Source organism: Planococcus citri, chromosome 4, assembly GCF_950023065.1.
Source record: "Planococcus citri chromosome 4, ihPlaCitr1.1, whole genome shotgun sequence".
NCBI lineage: Eukaryota > Metazoa > Arthropoda > Insecta > Hemiptera > Pseudococcidae > Planococcus > Planococcus citri.
The window spans coordinates 31,622,982-31,645,220 of NC_088680.1; the positions used below are offsets into that span (position 1 = coordinate 31,622,982).

The 22,239-nt window shown below is 31.8% G+C and overlaps 1 protein-coding gene across 3 annotated transcripts in view; it reads left to right on the forward strand.

The window, feature by feature from the left end:
* LOC135845613 (probable G-protein coupled receptor CG31760) overlaps window positions 1–22,239 on the forward strand; it is a 425,069-nt gene that overhangs the window by 230,326 nt on the left and 172,504 nt on the right. For all 3 annotated transcript variants that reach the window (XM_065364298.1, XM_065364296.1, XM_065364297.1), the window contains exons 5-6: window positions 4,946–5,089; window positions 12,335–12,535. In XM_065364298.1, coding sequence (XP_065220370.1) covers window positions 4,946–5,089; window positions 12,335–12,535 — 345 coding nt within the window. The remainder of the gene's footprint in view (window positions 1–4,945; window positions 5,090–12,334; window positions 12,536–22,239) is intronic.

Genomic DNA, 22,239 nt, shown 5'->3' on the forward strand with positions numbered 1-22,239 from the left:
AGGTGTTTTTGAAAGTTGATAAAAATTATTTTGAATACCATATGTGATGCGTTTTGCGATTACCTTGTAGTGATTCGATGTTTTTTTTTTTTTATTTGCGTTTTGGGTTATTTTTGCAACGAGGAATCCAGTGGTGCAATCAGTTTTCACCTAAGTGGTGAAATAAAGCCTGTACACCGCTCTAAAGTTATGCAAATGTGAGGAACAGCTTTAGTAAACTTGAGAAAAAAACGCCTCTAAAGTTTGAACTTTTAATCAAAAATTGAAAACATTTTTTTTTCAATTGTGGGAGTATGGATTCTGGCATGAAATTTAATGCTGAATCCGATGCTGTTGTTGTTGTTTTTTTTAAAAATGTTCTCGATACCGAACTGATGAAAAATAGTAAGGCATCTTGGGGTAATTTTTGAAAAATAATAAGGGACCTTGTGGTGATTTTTTTTAAAAAACGTATAAAATAATTATCATCTGAAAAGAAACGCAATTTTTTTCTGAAAAATTTGAAATTGAAAAGCAACAGCTCTTGATAAGTGTTCCAAAAGGCATAAAACAATGAAATTTGAAATGATGATTCTTCTTGAAAAGTCCAATTAAAAAGAATAGCAAACAGCCCCAAAAAATTCTCTAAACAATTAAATTATTAACTTCATCCATTTTTCACTATTTATTTTCATCAAAATTATGTTTAAAAAAGTTCAATAATTTCAAATTATTCTTTAGTGGTAATGGAAAAATTTGTTGGAAGTACTAAAATTTGAGTTATTGGCAGGTTTTTTCATCTTTCACCACAGGGTACCTTTTCTTTTTTATTGTTTCACCACAAGGTCCCTGAGCGTTACCAGTAATATCTCCTCAATGGAAAGTGGTCATGCCAAAACAGCCAATACGGGTGGTTCAGAAGACTTCAACCAGCCAGCAAATGCAAAGTCGATTTTTTCGATAAAATTTAAAATTTCAGAGAGGGTACGCTCCCCATTTTTTTTCTACGAATTTTCAAAATTTTGAACCCCCCCAAAACCTCCTAATATGAACATTTTTTTTGAAAAAAATTTCGCACACACGTCTACCTATTGACTATTTTTTGTGAAAGTTTCAAAATTTTTGGACCACTCCCTCCGGAGAACAGTAATTTTGAATTTTGAGCACGTATGGGCTTATTTCTCGGGTTGGGGGGGGGGTCGGCTCAAAAAAATTTTTGGGATGGTTTTAGATCCAAACTAACATTTTGGGTGAGTTTCGACCAAATCGGAAAGTGCCGATTTCACTATCTTACCCAGAAAGGCTCTTTGAAATAAACTATGTTTGATGAAGGGGGGTGGCCAAATCATCCTCAGAATCGTCGTCATCTTCACTCTCAGAGGATGGATCATCTTCTGATTCACTATTATTCCCCAAATTGACAATAACTTCATCAATTTTGTCATCAATTATAGGATCGTTTTTATAGTATTCATCTTCTAGGCCAATTACATGTTTCATGAACCCTTTTGTATCATCAGCTATAACTTGGAGGTAAGCTAGGAATAAGTTGGGTAGTGATCCATTTGAAAAATAATTCCAAATTCATTTGACCATGGTAATCTCCTATTGATACATTAGCCCTGTATAATAATTCTGCACCATTCAACAGTCCATTTTCAGAACAGGCATGCACTAAAATTAATCTGTTTTTTGATGAGGTGTCTGTAATAACTCCATCTAAGCCTGGACCCTGCCAGCATTTTTTAAATGTGAGATTGTTATTTATCCAAGTTTCATCAATATAATAAATATATTTTTTTCAGCACGATATTTTCTTATTTGTTCAATGTACTTTCTTCTCCAAGCTATATTTTCAGGACATTCAACTAGAATTTTTCTCCTAGTGCCACATTTCTTCCAGGAATATCCCATTTGATGCAGAAGTTGACGTAATTTTTCGCTGCTGTAAGGAAAGTTAATACCTCTCCCTTTAAAGAACTCCCAGAAGCTTTTTTGTTGAAGGAACTGGAAGTGGATCTTCCAAATAAAATATTGAAATTGTTGTTCTAATGACATGCTGATCAAAATTGTCTCATTTTTTAAAACTATCTTTCTTTTTATGTTTACCTAGTGTTGATAATTTTACTACTGTTGAAGTGTCACTGGTGCTTGAATTATTGTACTCTTTTTTAATTTTCTTTACTGTATGGAGAGAAACATTGCTGCATAGGCCTAATGCAGCACGATCTAGTGGCTTACTGAAATTTTCTGCTGGTGCATTTAGTTGTTTTTCTTCTTCACATATGAGAATTATATTAGAAATTATATTTCAACCATCACTGTGAACTACTTGGCCTTGTTTTCTTTCAAGTGACATTTTAAAACTCTCGCGTTCAAAATTAATACAACATAGCGCGAATACAAGCACAAATGAAATGAAAGGAGTCGTATTTCACCACAGTGCACTGTTGGAGATACAAAAGCTGCTTACAAAAGATACCTGCCTAATGCCTATATTGTACATATAAAAGGAAAGAGGTATGGTATGGAGATGTTATAAAAACCACTGAACTCTATACTCTTACACTGGAACACTTACAATACCACGTGACCCGATCCAGCGCGTTAGAAAGAGATAGATATATGTTTAAGACGTTCTTGTCCTAATCCAGCGCGTTGGTAAGTATTGCGTATTCTTTTCATCCATACAGTAGCGTGATTTTTTTTTTGTTTTTTGTTTTAATTTTTGCAATTTTTTGTAGAATTTTTTTATTTTATACGAGTATTGACGTTAAAGATCACTTTGAGACATCGGCGATCGTAGGAATTGAGAAAATTGCTTTTAAAAAATGAATTATTTACAAAAGTGTACCAGATAAGTATTTTCAAGTTGAAATATTATAATTTGTAGCAGTACTTATTCTATAAAATTTAAAAACTCATGATCTGGAAATTGAAATAATTCAAATTAGAAATTTTATTTACGTGAATTTTGAATAATTTGAATTTTCCAGCAATTCTATATTTACCTATGTACAACATTTTAATAAATAAACAAAATTACCTATTATGCAGCTGTGTTGTGTAGGCTAGATATATGAAAAAGTGACTAAAAAAGGAAAACAGGTACAGGATTAAAAATTTTGAGGAATTTATCACTCAATGAAGCCTCAAACTCAAACTCATTCAAGAGCTGCGCAAGACGAAGAATGCACAAATACATCTTTAAAATTGAATGAAATTGGAAACTAATGTTTTCTTTATAATTTTAAATCCAGAACTCCAGAAGTTGTTCATTTTCCAATTCATTTATTAAATAGGTTGAGGTTGAACCTAATTTAAATCAAGTTTTGAGGGGAAAAAATGAACTCAGATTTATTTTTTAACTCCTTCATTTATTTATCTGTGATAAGATAACGGATATATTGTATTTTATTCTTCAAAAATTTTCAATCGTGTACCTGTTTTCCTTTTTTAGTCACTTGTCCAAGTACCTTCCCTACATAGCTGCATAAGCACTTTGAAATTTTTTTACCATTATGAATGTCTCCGTTGTAATATATGAAATGAAATCAATTTTTACCGTGAAAAAAAAACATGAAAAGTTAGGGTCATTATAAAAAAGCCTTAAAGTTCTGTTACGATTACGAAACATAATTTCAACTTGAAGTACCTTGTTCACTTTTGTAAATAATTCATTTTTAAAAGCAATTTTCTGAATTCCTAGGATCGCCGATGTCTCAATTTCATCTTGAAATATTATTAATCGTATAAAATAAAAAAAATCAGCAAAAAGTTGCAAAAATTAAAAAAAAAAACAACAAAAAAATCACGCTACTGTATGAATGAAATGAATAGGCAACGCGCTAGACAAGGACAACAACGTCTATTCATACATCTATTTCTTTCTAACTCGCTCGACTGGGTAGTTTAACATTGGACCATATGGAGCGTAAGCGTTCCAGTGTAAGAGTATAGAGTTCAGTGATAAAAACTGGTTTATGTAGAATCAGGAGTTCTAAACATTGCTAATGTGAACAGGCCCATTTTTTTTAACCCTTACCTGTGTTATTACCTAGCATGACGCGCATACTTGAGAGCTCACATAATTTTATACAACGATGAATTTTGAATTTTCTCTTGCGATTAATTTTACTCAACAATGAATTTTCCTCCACAATGAATTTTCCCTCGTGGTTAATTTTACCCGGCAATGAGTTTCTCGCTGTGAGTTTCACACCTTGAATTTCGCACGATGAATTTTCCTGTTACTGGATCCACTGTCAACAATGTTATTTATTGCATTGCTGGAAGAAGTTTTTAGAAATTTAAGATGGGAAAATAGAGGGTTAAAAGTAGGGGGAGAAATGGGAGAATTTTTAAGTAACCTTCGCTTTGCAGATGACCTGGTCATTGTAGCAGAAAATAGGAAAGAAGCAGAAAATATGCTCCTGGAGGAACTAATGAAAGCAGGGAGGCTGGCGGGCTGTTTTTGGAGCTCGAAAATTGTACATAATTATTTTAATTAAAGTTTCGGCAAATCGAAAATTGTCGAGCATCAAAAACTTTTTAATTTCAGAGCAAAAAACGAAATGATCATAACAAAATTTGTCTTATTTTTTGACTAGTATTCATTTTCTCATTCAATTTTTTCATCACAATTTCTTTGAAATCAAAATCATTTGTAGCCCCTTCAATTTGCAAGTTAGGAAAGCAGTCATAATATGTATAGGTAATTTTGTTCATTTTTCAATATGCATATTTGTATGTACTATGATACTCATGGTCAAAATTGGATTTTTGCTCTTTTTTGAAAACGTATTTTGCCCCTTCAATTTTGAAGATTGTCCACACTTTCACATAATCTTTTTCCTTATTCGTATCCGGTTACATTCAAATCTAAAAGTTGTACCACCATTCCCCGGACATCATGTAAACTCGAAACACGGTTAAATTAAACTATTACAATTGTGTTATTTTATAGTGCGTTTCAATTAAAGGACTTGGATTTCGACGTGGCAGTTACAAATGCGTTTGTCTTATGGGTTTCTATTTTCAAGACAAAACCGCAGATCACAACTATTTCCTTGGTACGATAATCGAAGAAGAATATGATAAACTTCTGTTGGTAAGTTTAAGTTTCCCTAGCGTGTATTTTAATTAGCTTCATCGCATAGCTTCTTGTAATTTCTAGCAATGAAAGCTTTGAGACTGGAGCAAAAAATACTTTTATTTAACCTTACATATATATTGGAGCCTCCTGGTAAGTATCAGGTGGCTGCTCACCCTGCTTCTGGATGTCAAGTTTCAAAAGTATGTAGGTACAGTGGGTCCCGCTTATTGTGGTCACATTTGTCCGAGGCCAACTGATTATATTAAGCGGGTGATTCTGTAAAGAGAACTTTTGACAAAACACAATTTTCACATAAAATCGAGTAAGTTGGCGAATTTGTATCAGTGAATTTTTTCAGTAAATTCTACAGTTTCATTGTGTCGCTAGTTATAAACAAATGACCACTAATGAGTATGACAGATACCTCCGCAGTTGGCCCTTGAATTTTCACAAAATCCCAAAAATTGTGTGATCTAGGAGAGAGTTGATTGATTTTGTGGAGGCTAAGTTGGCGAATTACAAATACGAGTATCACCCAAAAAAATTTTGATAGCGTTGACAAATTTGTATGCATGATTCATCTCGCATGTACACTTGATGTTTTAACCCTATTAATGTGTTATCATTCCTTTTCATGACTTTTTTGGGCACCTTTTTTCAACATTCGCCAACTTGCCTTCAAAGATTCGCCAACTTATCCGACACCGCGGGTAAGTTGGCGAATTTGAGTTCTTTTACAATTTTGAAAATTTTGATATGAAAAAAAATTTGTTTGACCCTATTTTGATGGGATTGAGATAGCTAAAGGTTGGGGCTACCATTTACTGTCGAAAAATTTGTCGTATGTGTTGTAGAAAATGAGATACAGTCATCCAAACCTTAAGGTCGTCAACTTACCCGCCTTTCACCAAAATGTAATCCTAATTGGAAGTTGAGTTTAGTATCTAAAATGGACGATATTTTGTTCGTAGATGATGATGATGATGATGATGATGATGATGATGATAGTGATTGTCATTGTAGAACATAATGGTCTCTGTAGGCAGTTTATAATTGAGTACCTAAGGTAACTTCACCAGTAATCGGCAGTTGTCATTTCTGTACCCAGTAATCGGCATACTTAGAATTTTAAATATAAAATTCATATGGTTGCTACAAGCGATATCATATTTATTGAAAGCAAAACTGGAACCTTCCTTTTGTTCAATAAATCAATTTAAAATACCCAGCAAACTTGTAAATCTTAAACATTGACTCATTTAATTGGTATGTGATGAATACATGTTTTTTCACATCATTCAGCATTATGCCCCTCCATGGAACTTCAAACACTGAAAAAGGCAAGTAAATTGATATTTTTATGGAAAAACCAAGTTGTATGTTAAATGATGGAACTTTATCTACGTATGTATTTTGATTATCGATTGTGAATTTTTCAATATTAAATCCTTTGAAATTTAAAAAAAAAAAACTAGTCACTGGAGAATGTGTTTTTTTTTTCAAAAATTTCGAGTGCCTTGGTGAACATGTCCATTACTGACCATTATCAAAATCGTTAAAGAACTCCCAACGATTTCCCCAAATGAAAAATCTCTTTGTCTGTGTAGAAATCCCTGAATCTGAAAATCCTGGCACCCTGGCATGGCGCGGGCGCTCTAGCCGACCCCACAATGGAGAACGTTGTACATACCTACACATGTTCATTTGACGCGCTTAAAAATAGCGTAGGTATTCCTGACTTTTTTGACCTTTAATTTCAAATTCATTCCGATTTAAATAGGTACTTACCATCAATCCTGATTTTTCTTGATTTCATTTATTTTTTTTTTGTTATTATAACATTTCTAAAGCATTTTTTATACATTTTTGACACATTTTATAGACATTTTATCAATATCAATTTCGATTCTAGAGCTACATACATGTTTTTATTTTTCCATTTTGTTTTGAAAATTTCATGTTGTTGTTTTCTAGAATTTCAATTTTTTGTTTCTAGGAGTTTCATTTGAAGATTGTGAGGATGCGTTTTTTTGTGGTTTTCATTTTGAAGGTCTTTTTTTGTTGTTGTTAGTTTCCATTTACGTATATAGGACATATGTGAAGGTATCCAGGTTTTCATTTTTCGATTCAGTTTTATTTTTTTGTTTTGTTTTGAGGTTTTTCAATTTTCTCTACCAATAGTTTTCACTTTTACTATCATCATTTCTTCATGTTTTTATTCGACAACTTTTGACATTTATTCTTCTTTATTCCTTTTTTATATATTCCATTTTTTATTTGATTTAGCAATTCCCATAATTTTTCTATTCTTATTTCTTTGCTCATTTTTTCATTTATTCGTTATAGAAAAATTTAAGCATTTTTTATTTCTTTTCAACCAAATTCGTTTTATTTTACTTCAATACATTTCTCCATTTTTTTGAGGGGGGGGGGATTCATTTTTTTCTCAGTTTTCATTTCACGTTTCAAATATTTAATTTCCTCCATTTCTTTTTTTTTGTTTTTTAACAATCAGGTTTGTGTCTAAAGTGTTGACTATATTTTTGTTTTTAAATTTTCTTTTCTTACAATTGTTTTCTGGTTTTGATTTCGATTTGATTTCATTTGTTTCCATTTAGTTTTTTTAAGATTGACTTGAAAAATTTCACAAAAAATAATATTTTTCATAATGAATTTTGCAACAACCTTGAAACTTGATTTTCAAAATGATTTGAATAAAAATCATCACCGTCAATCTTGCAAAACTTGGCAAAATTGGTTTTTGTTCAATTTTGGTTTATTTACATTTTGAGGTTTTTCAATTTTTAATGTGTTTTTTGTTAGTTTCTGTTTATATATTTGGTGTTTTCATCATCAATTTTTTGTTTTCAGTTTTATTTGTGCATTTTTTTTTTGCTTTTGGTTTTCGAGTCTGTTTCAATTTTTTTTACTCTTTGAAATTCAATTCAGATTTTCACAATTGATTTCGTTTTCAATTTTTTTTTTGTGCTTCAATTATTTTCTTGGTTTTAGTTTTGAGATCTTTGAATTTTCTGTATTTGATTTTACTTTTATTTTTAGCATTTTTTAAAAAAATGTTTGGTTCTAATTTAGGTATGTTTTCGTTTTGGTGTCATATTTCATCTTTTCATTTTCCATTCCTTTTCATTTCACTTCATGTAAATAAATATATTTGAGAGATAGGACTGCTGATTTTTTTAATCATATTTCATTTTTGTTTTCAAATACCCATATTAATTTTCTCCATCTTTCTGTTTTTTTTTTCTGGTTTACTTACAAACACGTTCTCAATTTATTAACTTATAGGTACCTACCCTACCTAATGTATTCTTAAATTACGATTCAGTCTCAAGCGTCATCTTTTTCCTTTGTTTCATTTTATTCAGTTTTCTCACTTCTTCTGAAATTATAGTCTGTCCAACGTAAGAAGCATAACGCTCTAACTGAAAAGTTTCTGTTTTGTAGCCAAATAAATTTCATAATTCTTGTCAACTTAGGGTAGGGTGCTTCAATACTCGAAGTGAAAATTTAAAACAAATTTTTGATCTATTTACATTCATTTCGGCAAAAACCTTTCATAATTTTGCGTATTGTTCAATTTTTTCCTTTCTCTCACACTTCCTAATCCATCTATAATGGCTTTAAAAATGAAAAATGATTTAAAAATCTGTTTTACACTTACTTGCAAGTGGTGATGTACCTTACGTTTTCAATGAAAACTAGAATTGTTTGGCTACACAAAACAGAAACTTTTCAGTTAGAGCGTTATGCTTCTTATGTTGGACAGACTATATTTCGTTCATTCATATTTTCATTATGATAACAAATAAAAACATGAGTAATTAGAAAGAGAAATAGTAGGCTGCAAAATAGGTATAGGTTTTTTGACGTTTTGTTTATTTGATGTTGATGATAAGAAAAATGCCTAGCAAATGAGAAAAATTCGGCCGCGAAATGAACGCTCAAACTTGAAATTGTTCAAAATTATGCATTTTTAATTTTTTTGGGCTCAAACCAAAAAATTTTGACTTCTAAATGTTTCATGACATATCTACACATCATGGGGAACATTTTTTTTTAAAATGAGCAAAATTGGTCCAGTTGGAGAGACTCACGGACTGGACAAAGGTTTTCAAAATTCTTTTACCTATATAAATAGATGAACTGATGAGTACTTTTCACCTCCTTTATAACACAAGGTGTTTTCGTCTCCGATGTTTAGAATCATCCTACGAGTGTGTTCCTTTTAAAATTAGGCTTCTCATGCAAAAATTAGTTAGAGCACATCCAGAGGAGACATGTTTCATTCGGAGGCGAAAAGAAACTGTCTTCATTCTTTGAAATTACTAGAGGTGATTTTGGTGTTGGCATGATGGCACTAAAATGTATATCCGTATATATATACATGTAAAAACCATACATTACGAGATCCGTTTTATATAAAATCGGGCATTGCGAGATCCTGAGATCCTTTTGCCGGATCTCGCAAGTTCTCTCATATGCCATGGTACTCGTGAGATCCGGGGGACCCTGTACACACATTTTCAGCCGGATCTCGTTTTACCTACTATTTATATACTTATATACAATTTTTGAAAATAGATAAACGACGCATCTTGCGAGATCCACCCCCAAATCAGGTTTAGGCCGTTGGTGGATCTCGGTTTATGCGGATCGCGAAATTGATGGCGGCAATGCATAGAAAGGCACTGTTTACACACTGGAACGTGCGTTCGAACGAAGTTGTAGGGTTATTATTTGAGTTTTTAGCACTTTTCGAAATTTTTTGGGTCGGATCTCGCAATGCCTGTGTATATGTCGGATCTCGCAATGTACTCTAAGACAGTATATATATATATGGACCTAAGTATCCTCGACGTCACCATACATAAACAGTACCTTTTGGTCACCAGGCTTTAAAATGCCTCCGGCAGTGTATTTATAGCATATTCTTAACCAGCACAGTTGTAATAGTGATTATACTCTTTTCCCCACTTGATTTACATGCTTTAAGCTTATACAAAAAAAATTTACGAGAATGGTACCAATTTGCCTCCGACTATAAACTGATCTCTTCCGTGACCTTGTGTATTTAAAAAGATATTGACTATACCAAATTGTCACCTGCTGCCTTGCCTAATAGACTGCAACTGCGCTGGCTACGAATACGAAAATATAACACAACTGGAAGCATTTAAAAAGCGATGACCAAAAGGTACTGTTTATATACGGTGACGTCGAGGGTATGTCTGTGTTGATGGAAAAAAATTTTTAAAATCTGTATACAGTAGGTGTATACATGACCTTTTCGTCACCGGACAAAGTTTTGCCCTTTTACGTTTCAGGGGAAAACAAACCGTTTGAACTTGTTATACACAGGGAAACGTCTTCGTCACCGGCAAAACGCCTCCGTCACCGAATTCGGTGACGAAGAGAACGCCTGAGTATATAAAAGGTGACGTAGAGGTACCGTTTGCATATCTATAAGTATATGGTCATTTTCGCCTCCAGACAAAAATTGGTATTTAGACGTTTTAGAGTCCATAGATCACTATTTTGAGGATATACACGGCGATACGTTTTCGCCTCCGATTTGGAGGTGAACAGGAGCGTATACATACGAAACGGAGGCGAAAAAGCCGCGCTTAAAAGATACTTATACATATACAGGGTGATTCGGATAAGACCTGAAAAATTAAAACCACGTATTCTACTCATCAATAGGAGTAAAAAATGTTATATACACCATGGACCAAAACCTCTTTATTTTGGAGTTATTGACCTTTAAAGGGGGCTAGCTGTTTTCTTAAAATTGGCCGTTTCGGAGTCTCTATTGAAAATTTTTGGGGGCTAGGTGGTGGAAAAAGTGAAGTGAGATCTCAGAAATGTAGAGTATCATTCTTTTCAGTTTTGGTCCATAACTTGATGTTTTGGAGTCAGAAATGTGTTTTCTTAGATGAAAAACAATCAAAACTTGAAGTTAAATTAAATTATTTCGAATTTTATTAATTAATGCGGTAGTACTTCTCATTCGACACACATTAAACTTTAATTTCTCTTTTTTGGTCCATTGGATGCTGAGTAATCAAATTTTTCAATTTTGACAAACTCTCTAATTTTTCATAAACTAATGTTTTTGAAGGTTTCCTGTACTCAATTTTCAATTTTAAATATGTACTTTTATTAAAAAAAAAAAAAAAAAAAAATGTTATTCCTCAATAAAACATGATTTATCTCAACCAATATGCTCACTTTGGCAGATAAGAAGATAGATAGATGAAATGCCGATTATTGGTACCCTAAATGAGGCGTTGCTCCAGTAATCAGCATTGTACCGATTATTGGCAAACTATCTCAATTTTTTTGTCAGGAATTAATTAGTACTATTTTAAATTAATCAATCATTGTTTAATTTGATTTCAAATCATTTTGAAGAGATGAACTTGTTTACCAATTATCGGCATAGCATTTATTTAGTTTATATGATCATCTAAATTACAATAATTGAAAAGTGCCTATCACTGGTGTGCTGATCACTGGCTCAATTGTTTTCCATCATTTTCAATGAAAAAAACTAGACAAACTTAATGTTTATTCCTCCCAAGCTACTTCAGAAAAATGAATAATTTTTTGCAGAAGTGTTGAAAATTAGAAAAAGTGAAAAAGTTCAGATATCTTGTTTGAGGGCCTATCAGGGAAGAAATTATATTTATATTTTTTCCCTTATACATAAAAGGTAAATTTTGGAAAAACTTCATGATCTAGACGAATTTTGAATTAAATATGATTTCCATGTCAAAATTTTTGTTGTAAATAATTTTTGTTTTCTATTTTTGTTAATTTTACATGCTCTGATTCAAGATTTTGCATTATTCAATTTACCTACCTATATTGTTTCCTACCTACTCTCAATACTATGTAAATCTGTATGTCGGATTACTGGAACAATTTTGCCGATCTTAGGAAAATTGTTGCCGATCATAGGCACATACGAGTTTTTTGAGGTTTGGTATAAAAAATGCAATTATTTCTTTAAAAAATGAACAAAAATTAAAAGTAATTATGCATTTTGCAAGCCAATGAGTTACTCTATACAGAAAAAAAATCAGAAATCATGTACAGGTACAGTTATTTACTTGTTATTTACCACCAAACTTGAAACTCATGTTTTTAGAGATTGCTTTATGCTGATTACTAGTGAAGTTACCTGATGCTGAAAGCTTGCTGATTTTTTTTTAATTCTATTTTTTTCTTTGATAGGGAGAAGAAAACATTTACAATGTCTCGGGATCATTTGAATGCTTGCCTTGTGCCGAAGGATGCGAATCATGTGTCGATTCGAGGCCTTGTGTATTAACTTACAATTGGGCTCTGCGAACAACTGTTCTCATATTGTCGCTTGTTTTCATTTTCTGTTTACTAATCGTCGAGTTCTTCACGTGGAGGTATCGTAACATGAGGGTAAGCAAAGCAACATTGATTTATCAATTATTTATATGTATGTATAAAAGCATTAAATAGCATCGTTGTTACAGTATTAGACTCTAGATTGTAAAACTTTTAAATTCATCTCAAAAACAGGTAACTTGATACACTTCAAAAATTCAACACAAATACCTACAGAGTGCAAAAAAAAAATCAAGTACCCCGAAGAAAGTGTTTTTAAACGTGAAAAGGCCAATAGATGCATATGATTGGTGGAATGTTATCACTTCCGTACAACAATCATGTGCTTTCATTATTATCATTCATTGAGACCAATCAAAACATTTAACATAATGGTAAAACATTTTTGGGGTACTCGATATTTTTGCGTATCCTGTATACTTTGTATCTAGGTACGTACTATATTTATAATATTCTCAAAATACCCTTAGCCCATATAAATCGTATCCATGGCTACAATTTCACCTCCTACCCGCTACCTCACAAAGACATCAGAACATTTATGTATGCAAAATGGAGATACCTATTTGTACTTAGTTTGATAACTCCATAAAGTGAAAGGGAAGTTAGCCGATAAGAAATAGAGGTCTCAAATCATGGATATGTTTTCAACTTGAAAGATTGTTAAAATAATGTCATATCACATACGCCGTTACAGAGAGCACAAAGTGAAATGGATGCGACTTTTAAAAAAGTTGGTGTAAAGTCTCCTCTGCGAGGAAAGTCTTAAATCATAAATATGTGTTTTGCTCAAGTTGACTTGATATTCAGAATTCTAAATTTGAAAAAAGTCTCACAAAATATCAGATACTTAAGTCATTTTTGAAAGTTTGATAGGTAAGTAAATAAATAAATACGCAAAAACAGACATTTCCAAGATAATTCGTAATTCATTTTGACTTTTACAAATTTGTTATTCATTTGAAGTCTAGGATGCCTTTTGTCACTATGTGACTTGAAATTACCCCTCCCCCTCTCCCCTCGCTCCCTCCACTTCCATAGATTCTCAATTAGCGCAAATGAATTTTGGCATTAGTAATCCCTGCGATTCTCTCACTCAATACCCCGATTACCATACTTTGAACGGCCATTTTGATCAAATTGTCCAAATTCTCTCTTTTTGCTATTGGGTTCAATTTTTTCAAACATCTACTAAACCGTAGTGGGAAAAGAAATTTGAAAATTTAATACGAATGCTGTCAAAAAAGACGTTTACTGGGGTATTCAATGCTACTGTGAACAAATCTAAAATAGAATTTCTAATTGTAGGTACGTAAAATAGGGCAATAAAACATGATGAGAAATCGAGAGAAACACCAAAATATCACTAGAAATAAATTACACTACTAGGATTCTGAACAGAGTATATTATTCAAAACTTCAAAAGTACTTTTCACTTTGAAAAAAAAATCAAAATTTGATTAAATCGAGGTACCTTAGCTAGGAAGACTGAAATTTGGAGTACCTATGCTTCATTTTCAATGTCCTGAATCGATTAATGGTGATTTTGTTAAAATTTTTTACACCGCAGGTTTATGGAGCAAAGTCCTTCAAAAACCGACAAAAAAATGATCTGAATTTCGATACAAAATGTGTGTCGATTTTTTTCTCACAAATTGTGTCATAAATACTCATGTCCTCAAATAAAAAACGTCTTTCTCTTTGATTTTTTTTTGTTTAAAATGATTTTCACTGCAAATTTTTATAAAATTTTCGCGAAATTCTTGTTTTATAGGTAGTTACTATAGTTGACTACAAAAATTTTCATAGTTAGTATTGTTGACTATGAAAATTTTTGTAGTTACTTTAGCTGACTATGAAAATTTTCATAGTTACTATAGTTGACTACAACTTACTATGTTGACCACAAAAATTTATCGTAGTAACTATAGTTCACTATGAAAATTTTCGTAGTTGCTATAGTTGACTAAGACTTACTATAATTGACTACAAAAATTTGCATAGTAACTATAGTTGACTTTAGCCAACCATAGTATTTTTCTGTATGGGTGGTACAATAGGTCCGGGGTACATTACATGACTGCCGCCCTTAAGTTTGATCAGTAAACAGGTAGTGATAGATTATATTCTCAAAAATTTCAAAACAAAACGTAGGTACCTAAATTTAAAATGATAAAAAAAAAGCAAAACCAGAATTGGTCCATTTTTTTTTTTAATTTTTCAAAAATCTTGCATGATATTGAAAATTTAATAATTTCCGTCCCTCTCCCCAATTTTTCAAATGTCATGGTTATTTACGAATGAAAAATACTATCTAGTACTTAGGTGATTTACTTTTTATTGTCCATATAACATAGCTTGAGCTGAATTGTGTCATTTGCATAAGTCGAATTCCAACAATTTTTTCCAAATTTTTTTGGTTCCCAAAATTAATTTTTTAGAAAGTAAAAATTATTGGCTGCGTATTTTTTGCATGTTTATTTTATAGCTGATTGGTTGAAAAAAGATTTATTGAAAACAAGCGAGGTCCGGGGGACCTGGCAAGAGGGTTCCCCAGATTTGTTAAAAATATCCTCTTTTTTGAGAATTTTCTATACATACCTATAGGTAACCAAAGTGAATAATTTTTGCTATTTCCGAGTTCTGTTCAACACTACACTGAAATAAAATAAATCCAAATCCAAAATCGTTAATACGATTTTTTCCAAAATTGAATATTCAATTAATATTACAAAATCAGAAAAAAAATTGAAAAACCATACCTAGGGTACACCTAGTTTTATTAAAATATCGGATCAAATAAATTTGAGCATTTGACATACACAAAGCATTAATAATAAATTATAAGTACTAGAGCTGAAAACGGTACTCGCTGACTGCGGGTAACTACTGTACCCAGGGGTGCTAACTGTAACCGCAAAAAACCGAAAACCGTAACTGAAACCCAAACAAGAACCATAATTTCAGACATTTTCAAACCCTAACTGAAAACAAAAACCAAAATTTCATAGGTTTTTTTAAAAACCGTAAAAAACCATAACATTAATAATGAAGCAGAGTGAGTGAAACCGAAACCTAAACCGATATAATTTATTTGGGTTTTTTTCGGTTTTCAGTTTGGGTTTTTTCAGTTTTTTCAATTTTTTTGGGGGGATTTTTTCACATTTTTGACTTTTGAGACTCAAAATCCAGGGAAATTGGTAAATTTACTAATTAGTATTCTTGAAAAATATATAGATATACTTTTTTTAGAATTATTATTACATGACTGCAGTTTGTTTTCTGAGATTGAGAAATTTTGAAGAAATTAAAAAAAAAATATGTAAAACTGAAAAAAAACGAAAACCGAAACCGAAATTGAAATTTTTGTACATATATAAGATCAAAACTGAAACCGAAAACCGAAATTTTGAATTTCAAAACCAAAACCGAACTGAAAACCGAAAAATTTCAAGGAAAAATTGGAGTGAAACCGTAACCGTAATTAAAATAATTAAGGTTAGCACCCCTGACTGTACCCGTATCGTAAATTCTCGCTTCTCGCTATAGCGGGTAGCAAGTTGAAAAATGTCGCACCGGTTCAGGATATAACTAGTAGCGCATTGAATGCGTAGCTGGTGTACTGGCATGACATCATCATTGTCATCAATCATGTCAAACGTCAATCACACATATGAACGACAGGTGTCGAAGCGTAACTCCTCCCACTTACTCATTATCAAATTTTGGGGTGCGTGCGCAGACCAAGTGTGAAAATCAAGTGCGAAGACATTCGGGTTGTACTCACTATACGCTACTATCTATATCCGATTCAACCAGATACAACCACTAGCGGGTTTAGCTGGTATTCTAACCAGATACTGGTTAGCGGGTAGCATAACCGTTTTCAGCTCTAATAAGTACCTAGGTACTGATAATAAAAAATAAAAAAGAACTCTGAATCACTAATCAGTCTCGGATTTGGTATTGAAAATACTAATTGCTGATTAGTCAAGTGTTGGCATTTCATTTTCATATACATTCAGTAGAAATATTTGGCCATGTTTACGACATTTTCATTAAAATATTAGAAATTGATTTTGATTTTTAATTACTTAATGCATTGTTTGGGATTTTCTTGATATTAATTTCCAAAAAAGAGTAAGTATATTAGTTTTATTAAAGTGAAGTCTCAAGTCTGGTTAATTTCTTATAAATTTAAACATTCAAATTTATAAAAACATTAATAATATAGGTACATATGCAAACAAATTAAAAATTGAATTCTTAAATCTTAATCAGTCTCGGATTTGACATTGGTACTCCAGATAGCGCTAGTATTGAAGCGTTGAAAAACTGAAAACCAGGGGTCCGTTCACTTTGCATGTAAAAATCGGGTATACTCGATTTCTTTAGGTATAAACATAGATAAACCAACTTATACAGAGTGGGCCAAAAGTCAGTACCCCGATTTTCACGTTTTAGTTTTTCTTTAAAAAATCAAAAACTAAGCATCCTAGAAAAAAACTAACGACATCATGTCGATTTGAAATTTAATTCTCTACAACTTTGTTATCATGAATTTTATTTTGGACGCTTCCTTTCGCCTCCAGATCGATTTTTGTGACTTGATGATTTTTATGAAAAAATTGTCAAAAGTTCATTTCAAAAAGTTTTAGTTTTTCTTTAAAAAATCAAAAACTAAGCATCCTAGGAAAAAACTAACGACTTTACGTCGATTGGAAATTCAATTCTCTACCATTTTGTTTGAATGAAATTTTTTTTGGACGCTTCCTTTCGCCTCCAGATCAATTTTTATGAAGCTCAGTTGGCAAATTTTTCGAAAATTTTAGTTTTTTGCAAAAAAAATCAAAAACTAAGCATCCTAGAAAAAAACTAACGACATTATGTCGATTGGAAATTTAATTCTCCACAATTTTCTTCCATGTAATATTTTCGTAGGATGCTTCTTTTCACCTCCAGATCAATTTTAATGAAACTTTGCTTGCAAATTTTTTGAAAATTTTAGTTTTTTGTAAAAAAAATTCAAAAACTAAGCATCCTAGAAAAACTAATGACATTCTAGCAATTGGATATTTTGAAATGAACTTTTGAAAAATTCAATGTTTTTACTTTCTTATTTCCGTTTGGCAATTTGCCAAAAATTCAAAATCTTCATCTAAAATTTTTTTCAAGGTAACAATGGTAAAAAATGGTAAAAAAAGTAACAAAGTTGTAGACAATCAAATTTCCAATCGACATAATGTCGTTAGTTTTTTTCTAGGATGCTTAGTTTTTGATTTTTTTTACAAAAAACTAAAATTTTCGAAAAATTTGCAAGCAAAGTTTCATTAAAATTGATCTGGAGATGAAAAGAAGCATCCTATGAAAAAATTACATAGAAGAAAATTGTAGAGAATTAAATTTCCAATCGACATAATGTCGTTAGTTTTTTTCTAGGATGCTTAGTTTTTGATTTTTTTTACAAAAAACTAAAATTTTCAAAAAATTTGCCAACTGAGCTTCATAAAAATTGATCTGGAGGCGAAAGGAAGCGTCCAAAATAAAATTCATGGCAACCAAGTTGTAGAGAATTAAATTTCAAATCGACATGATGTCGTTAGTTTTTTTCTAGGATGCTTAGTTTTTGATTTTTTAAAGAAAAACTAAAATGTGAAAATCGGGGTACTGTCTTTTGGCCCACTCTGTATATATTGTAATAGATTGGCAAGTCAACCGAATTTGAAAAACTTGTTTTTTGTTTTTGAATAGTGGCTACACTGAGCAGTTAGTTCATACTCTCATCACTGCAGTGAATAGCGTTGCTGTTGAACACACTTTTTCTGTTTCCTTTTTCAATTGAAATATCTCCTTTAAATGATGGTAATACAAATAGATGTAAGTTCTACACATATATTTGTACTACTTCATTATGCTTTAATTTCTCCCATCCCAACTTTTGATAGAATAATAACAATCCTGCAATGGTGAATTTGCATAAAATTGAAGTACAATTTTATAAGTCATGTTATCAAAACAAAACAAAATGATTCTCTTCATTATCAGCATTTTTAGCAACCAGAGATTACTGTCATTGAAATTTTGGAGGAAATACTCGTATTTTGAAAATAGCGCTACGAGTGATGAGAGTATGAACTAAAACGAGTTTTTTTACTCTAATCTAATAGTGTAATATTGATGAAGTGCCCTCCCCCTGGGTATAAACAAACTTTACGATGCACAAATTAGTTCCTTTGTTTCTGGAAATTGGAAAATTAATTTGCTAATCATAGGCAAATTTCTCTGAATAAAATTGATCATGTTTGGTATTTATTTGTCAACAGGAGACAACCAACAATATTTTTGTTTCCTGAGGTAAAATTTATGTTTTGTTTATGAATCCAAGTCTGTCAAAGAATGAAAAAATCTGATTGGTTAATGCTTTGTTTATACAGTGAGTTCCGCTTAATGTGGGCGCGTTGGTCCAAAGCATGTTCAACTCTATTAAGCGAAAAACTCTAATAACCGATGCAAAAAAAAATGCAAAATTCCAAATTTCATTGAAGTTTTATCACTTTTTGATGTTTTTTAAAGGTTATTTCAATAATTTTCTGTTTTTTAGCTACAGTTAGTCTTTTAATACCCTTTGAACACCTTTATTTACAATATTTAAAAATTTTTACAAAAATTACACCATCTCTTGCCAATTTTCACTAGGTCATTTTAACACGTTTTCAACATTTTTTCATCCAATTTTTGTCAAATTTTGCTGAAATTCATGATTTTCTCCAACTTTTAAAGATTAGTCCACTCTATTAACCGAGTGCAATGCTCATTTTCACTATTATAAGCGATAAAACTTGCATGTAAAATGATGCAAATGTTCCGTTTCAACCCCTTTCAACTCTGTTAAGCAAATTTCTCTAGTAACCGACAACACATTAAGCGGAACTCACTGTACCTAAAAAAATTGAGTATACTCCAGTGTTGTCAGTTTAAAACAGCACCATATGTTTAAAACGTTTAAAACAGTGTTTTAAACGTCGAGAAAAAAACAGACAGTGTTTAAAACAAAATTCTGTTTAAAATGGTTTTTTTTTGTTTTAAACAAGTTTTTTTTTCAACTCCAATTTTATTAAAAAAACACGTTTTTTTTCAATTTCTGGTTAAAAAAGTAGTGAAATTGAAGAAAATGAATTTTTAGATTTTCATTCTTCTGCAAATTTTGTGTTTTTATTTCAATTTTTAAATATTTATTGAACTTTATAGCTATTTTATGACATCACATCTTAAAAGTTGATGACTGGATAACATATATTTGAAAAAATGAATCCAAAACAAATGAATTTGTGTTAAAAACGTGTTTAAAACGCGTTTAAAACACATGAAAATCCAGCAGTTTAAAACCCCGTTTTAAACAAAAAAAACCGTTTGTTTTGTCTTTTTAAAAAAAAAAAAACGGTTTTTTTCCAACACTGGTGTACCCGATTTCTACATGCAAAATGAACGCACCTCTGAAGAACTGAAAACTTGAGCGATTTTAATAGGGCTCCTCCATTGGTGGGGGAACCGTAAAAAATGAAGATAAGAGCAAATCAATTTGGGAACCCCTTGTTATTTCTTTTTGGCTTCCATAAAATGCGATTGACACAATTCAGCTCAAGCTACTCGTATGTTAGACAGGCAGTAAAATAATTGCTACTAATTTACTTTTTTTTTAATACTTACCTACTAATAATTTTCGGTACAATAATTTTTACTACTATAATATGCATAGGTATGTACTTAGTATAGTAATTTTTGCGACATTCACTGAGAGAAATTTCCAATACATTATGTAAAGTGTTCTACATAATTATGATACCATGTTACCACAAGTATATTATAGTAATATACCTAACTGATGACGCTCAGAGCTATGCTAGAACATTTTTTACTAATCCCTTGAAATCTTCTAGATAAGTTTAATTAATTAAAAAAAAAAATACTTACCTATGTTTGATGCAAATTATTCTATCTAGTTTTGGTTTTATGATAGGTACGTATGTAGTCTAGTGCACTACTTACCTGTGAGTAGCCTATTTTAAACAATAATAAGTTGTTGTGATTATGAAATACAGTGAAACCTCGATAAGTGCAACCTCGATAACTGCAAATTTGCCTTAAGTGCAACAAAAATGTAATCCCCAGTCCCTACAGTCAATTTACCATGTAGATTCACCTTTGTAAGTGCAAAGAGTAACCTCGATAAGTGCAACAATTTTTTGGCAGTAGAAAGCATTTTCACCTCTATAAGTGGAAAAGTACCTCTACAGTAAAATTTGTAGGCAAATTTAACCTCTATAAGTGCATTAGTGCAAGTTGCTCTACGTTTTGCCTTTATAAGTGCAAAATTACCTAGACAATAGAAATTGTAAGTGAATCTAACCTCTATAAGTGCAAGTTGTTGTACGTTTCACCTCTATAAGTGCAAAATTACGTAGGCAATGGAAATTGCAGGAAATTAAACCTTTGTGAATTGTTCACCTCGATAAGTGCAATAATTTTTCCTTGTAGTAAAACCTCGATAAGTGCAAACTCAAGGGACGGGAAAAATTATTGCACTTATCGAGTTTTTCACTTGAAAAGGTTTGCACTTAGCAATGTTATTTTTCCACAATTTGCACTTATCAAGGTAAACAATTGTTATGGGAAGGATTGCCCTACACACTCTGCTAGTGATTCGTATCAGTCTTTCATAGACGATGTCTCAAAAATACGTACACTAGCGATGTGTACCTTAGTACACATATTTTACTCCCTTATACTGGAAGTTTTGGTAATGTGTTAAATTCTCTAGAAAATAGGTATTCTCACCTACACATACACTCGTTGTGTATGTGTAGTGTAAAACAATGTAAAAAATAGGAGAACATTATTTTAAACATAGGGGAATATTATTTCTAATCTGACAGCTCGCGCTCGCACCTAAAGAGGGTGGTCTCAGGTACCTCTGTACACCCTGTCTACAACCCTTAATATAAATACGAATGCACGAGTGCATAAAATCGCTAATGTTCTTACGATTTCTAGATAGTTGGTTCTTAGTCACTGCCCGGGGGTATGGCGAGCTTGCTCGTTATACCTAAATATATGATCGCATGAGCATCTTGCTCATGTCATCGCATTTTTGTCTGTACCACTTTCGGTGTGGAGATTTAACCATGACAAGAGCTATTTAAAATATCTCTTATTGGTTTTTAACATGGATCATCTCACTTCGGGAGTGATCCGCTAAATTATACGTGATTTAAATAACTCGTGAATTTATAAATAAACAACTCGTGATTTTCTTGATAAATAAAACTAAATAAATAATCTTCATCTGAATTGCTCTGCTAAACGAAACTTAATCGAAATATCACTGCTAAACGAAACATAGACCTTTTTTCAATAAATATCTCGCGATTCCGATTCTGTCGCCGCCTCTAGTATTAGGGAGTGCAAAGGAGAGACAGTAATATTGCATTGTTATGTAAGTATTTTACAATTTATTCCCTGAGCTGCGTTCGCCCATCCAGATAAATGTCGCTTTTAACGTAATTATATTTTTTATAAGTGTAAAATTGTAACTTTATCGCATTTTTACGAAGTGTAAATATTTTTCATCCCTAAGAAACTCGCGTCGCGTGTTTCATAACTCGTTGAAAAATCCATCTGTACTTACATACGAGCATATACTCGTACATAAGCATAGATTATAACATTTGTGTGTAAATATCTCTAGACTTGAACTATTT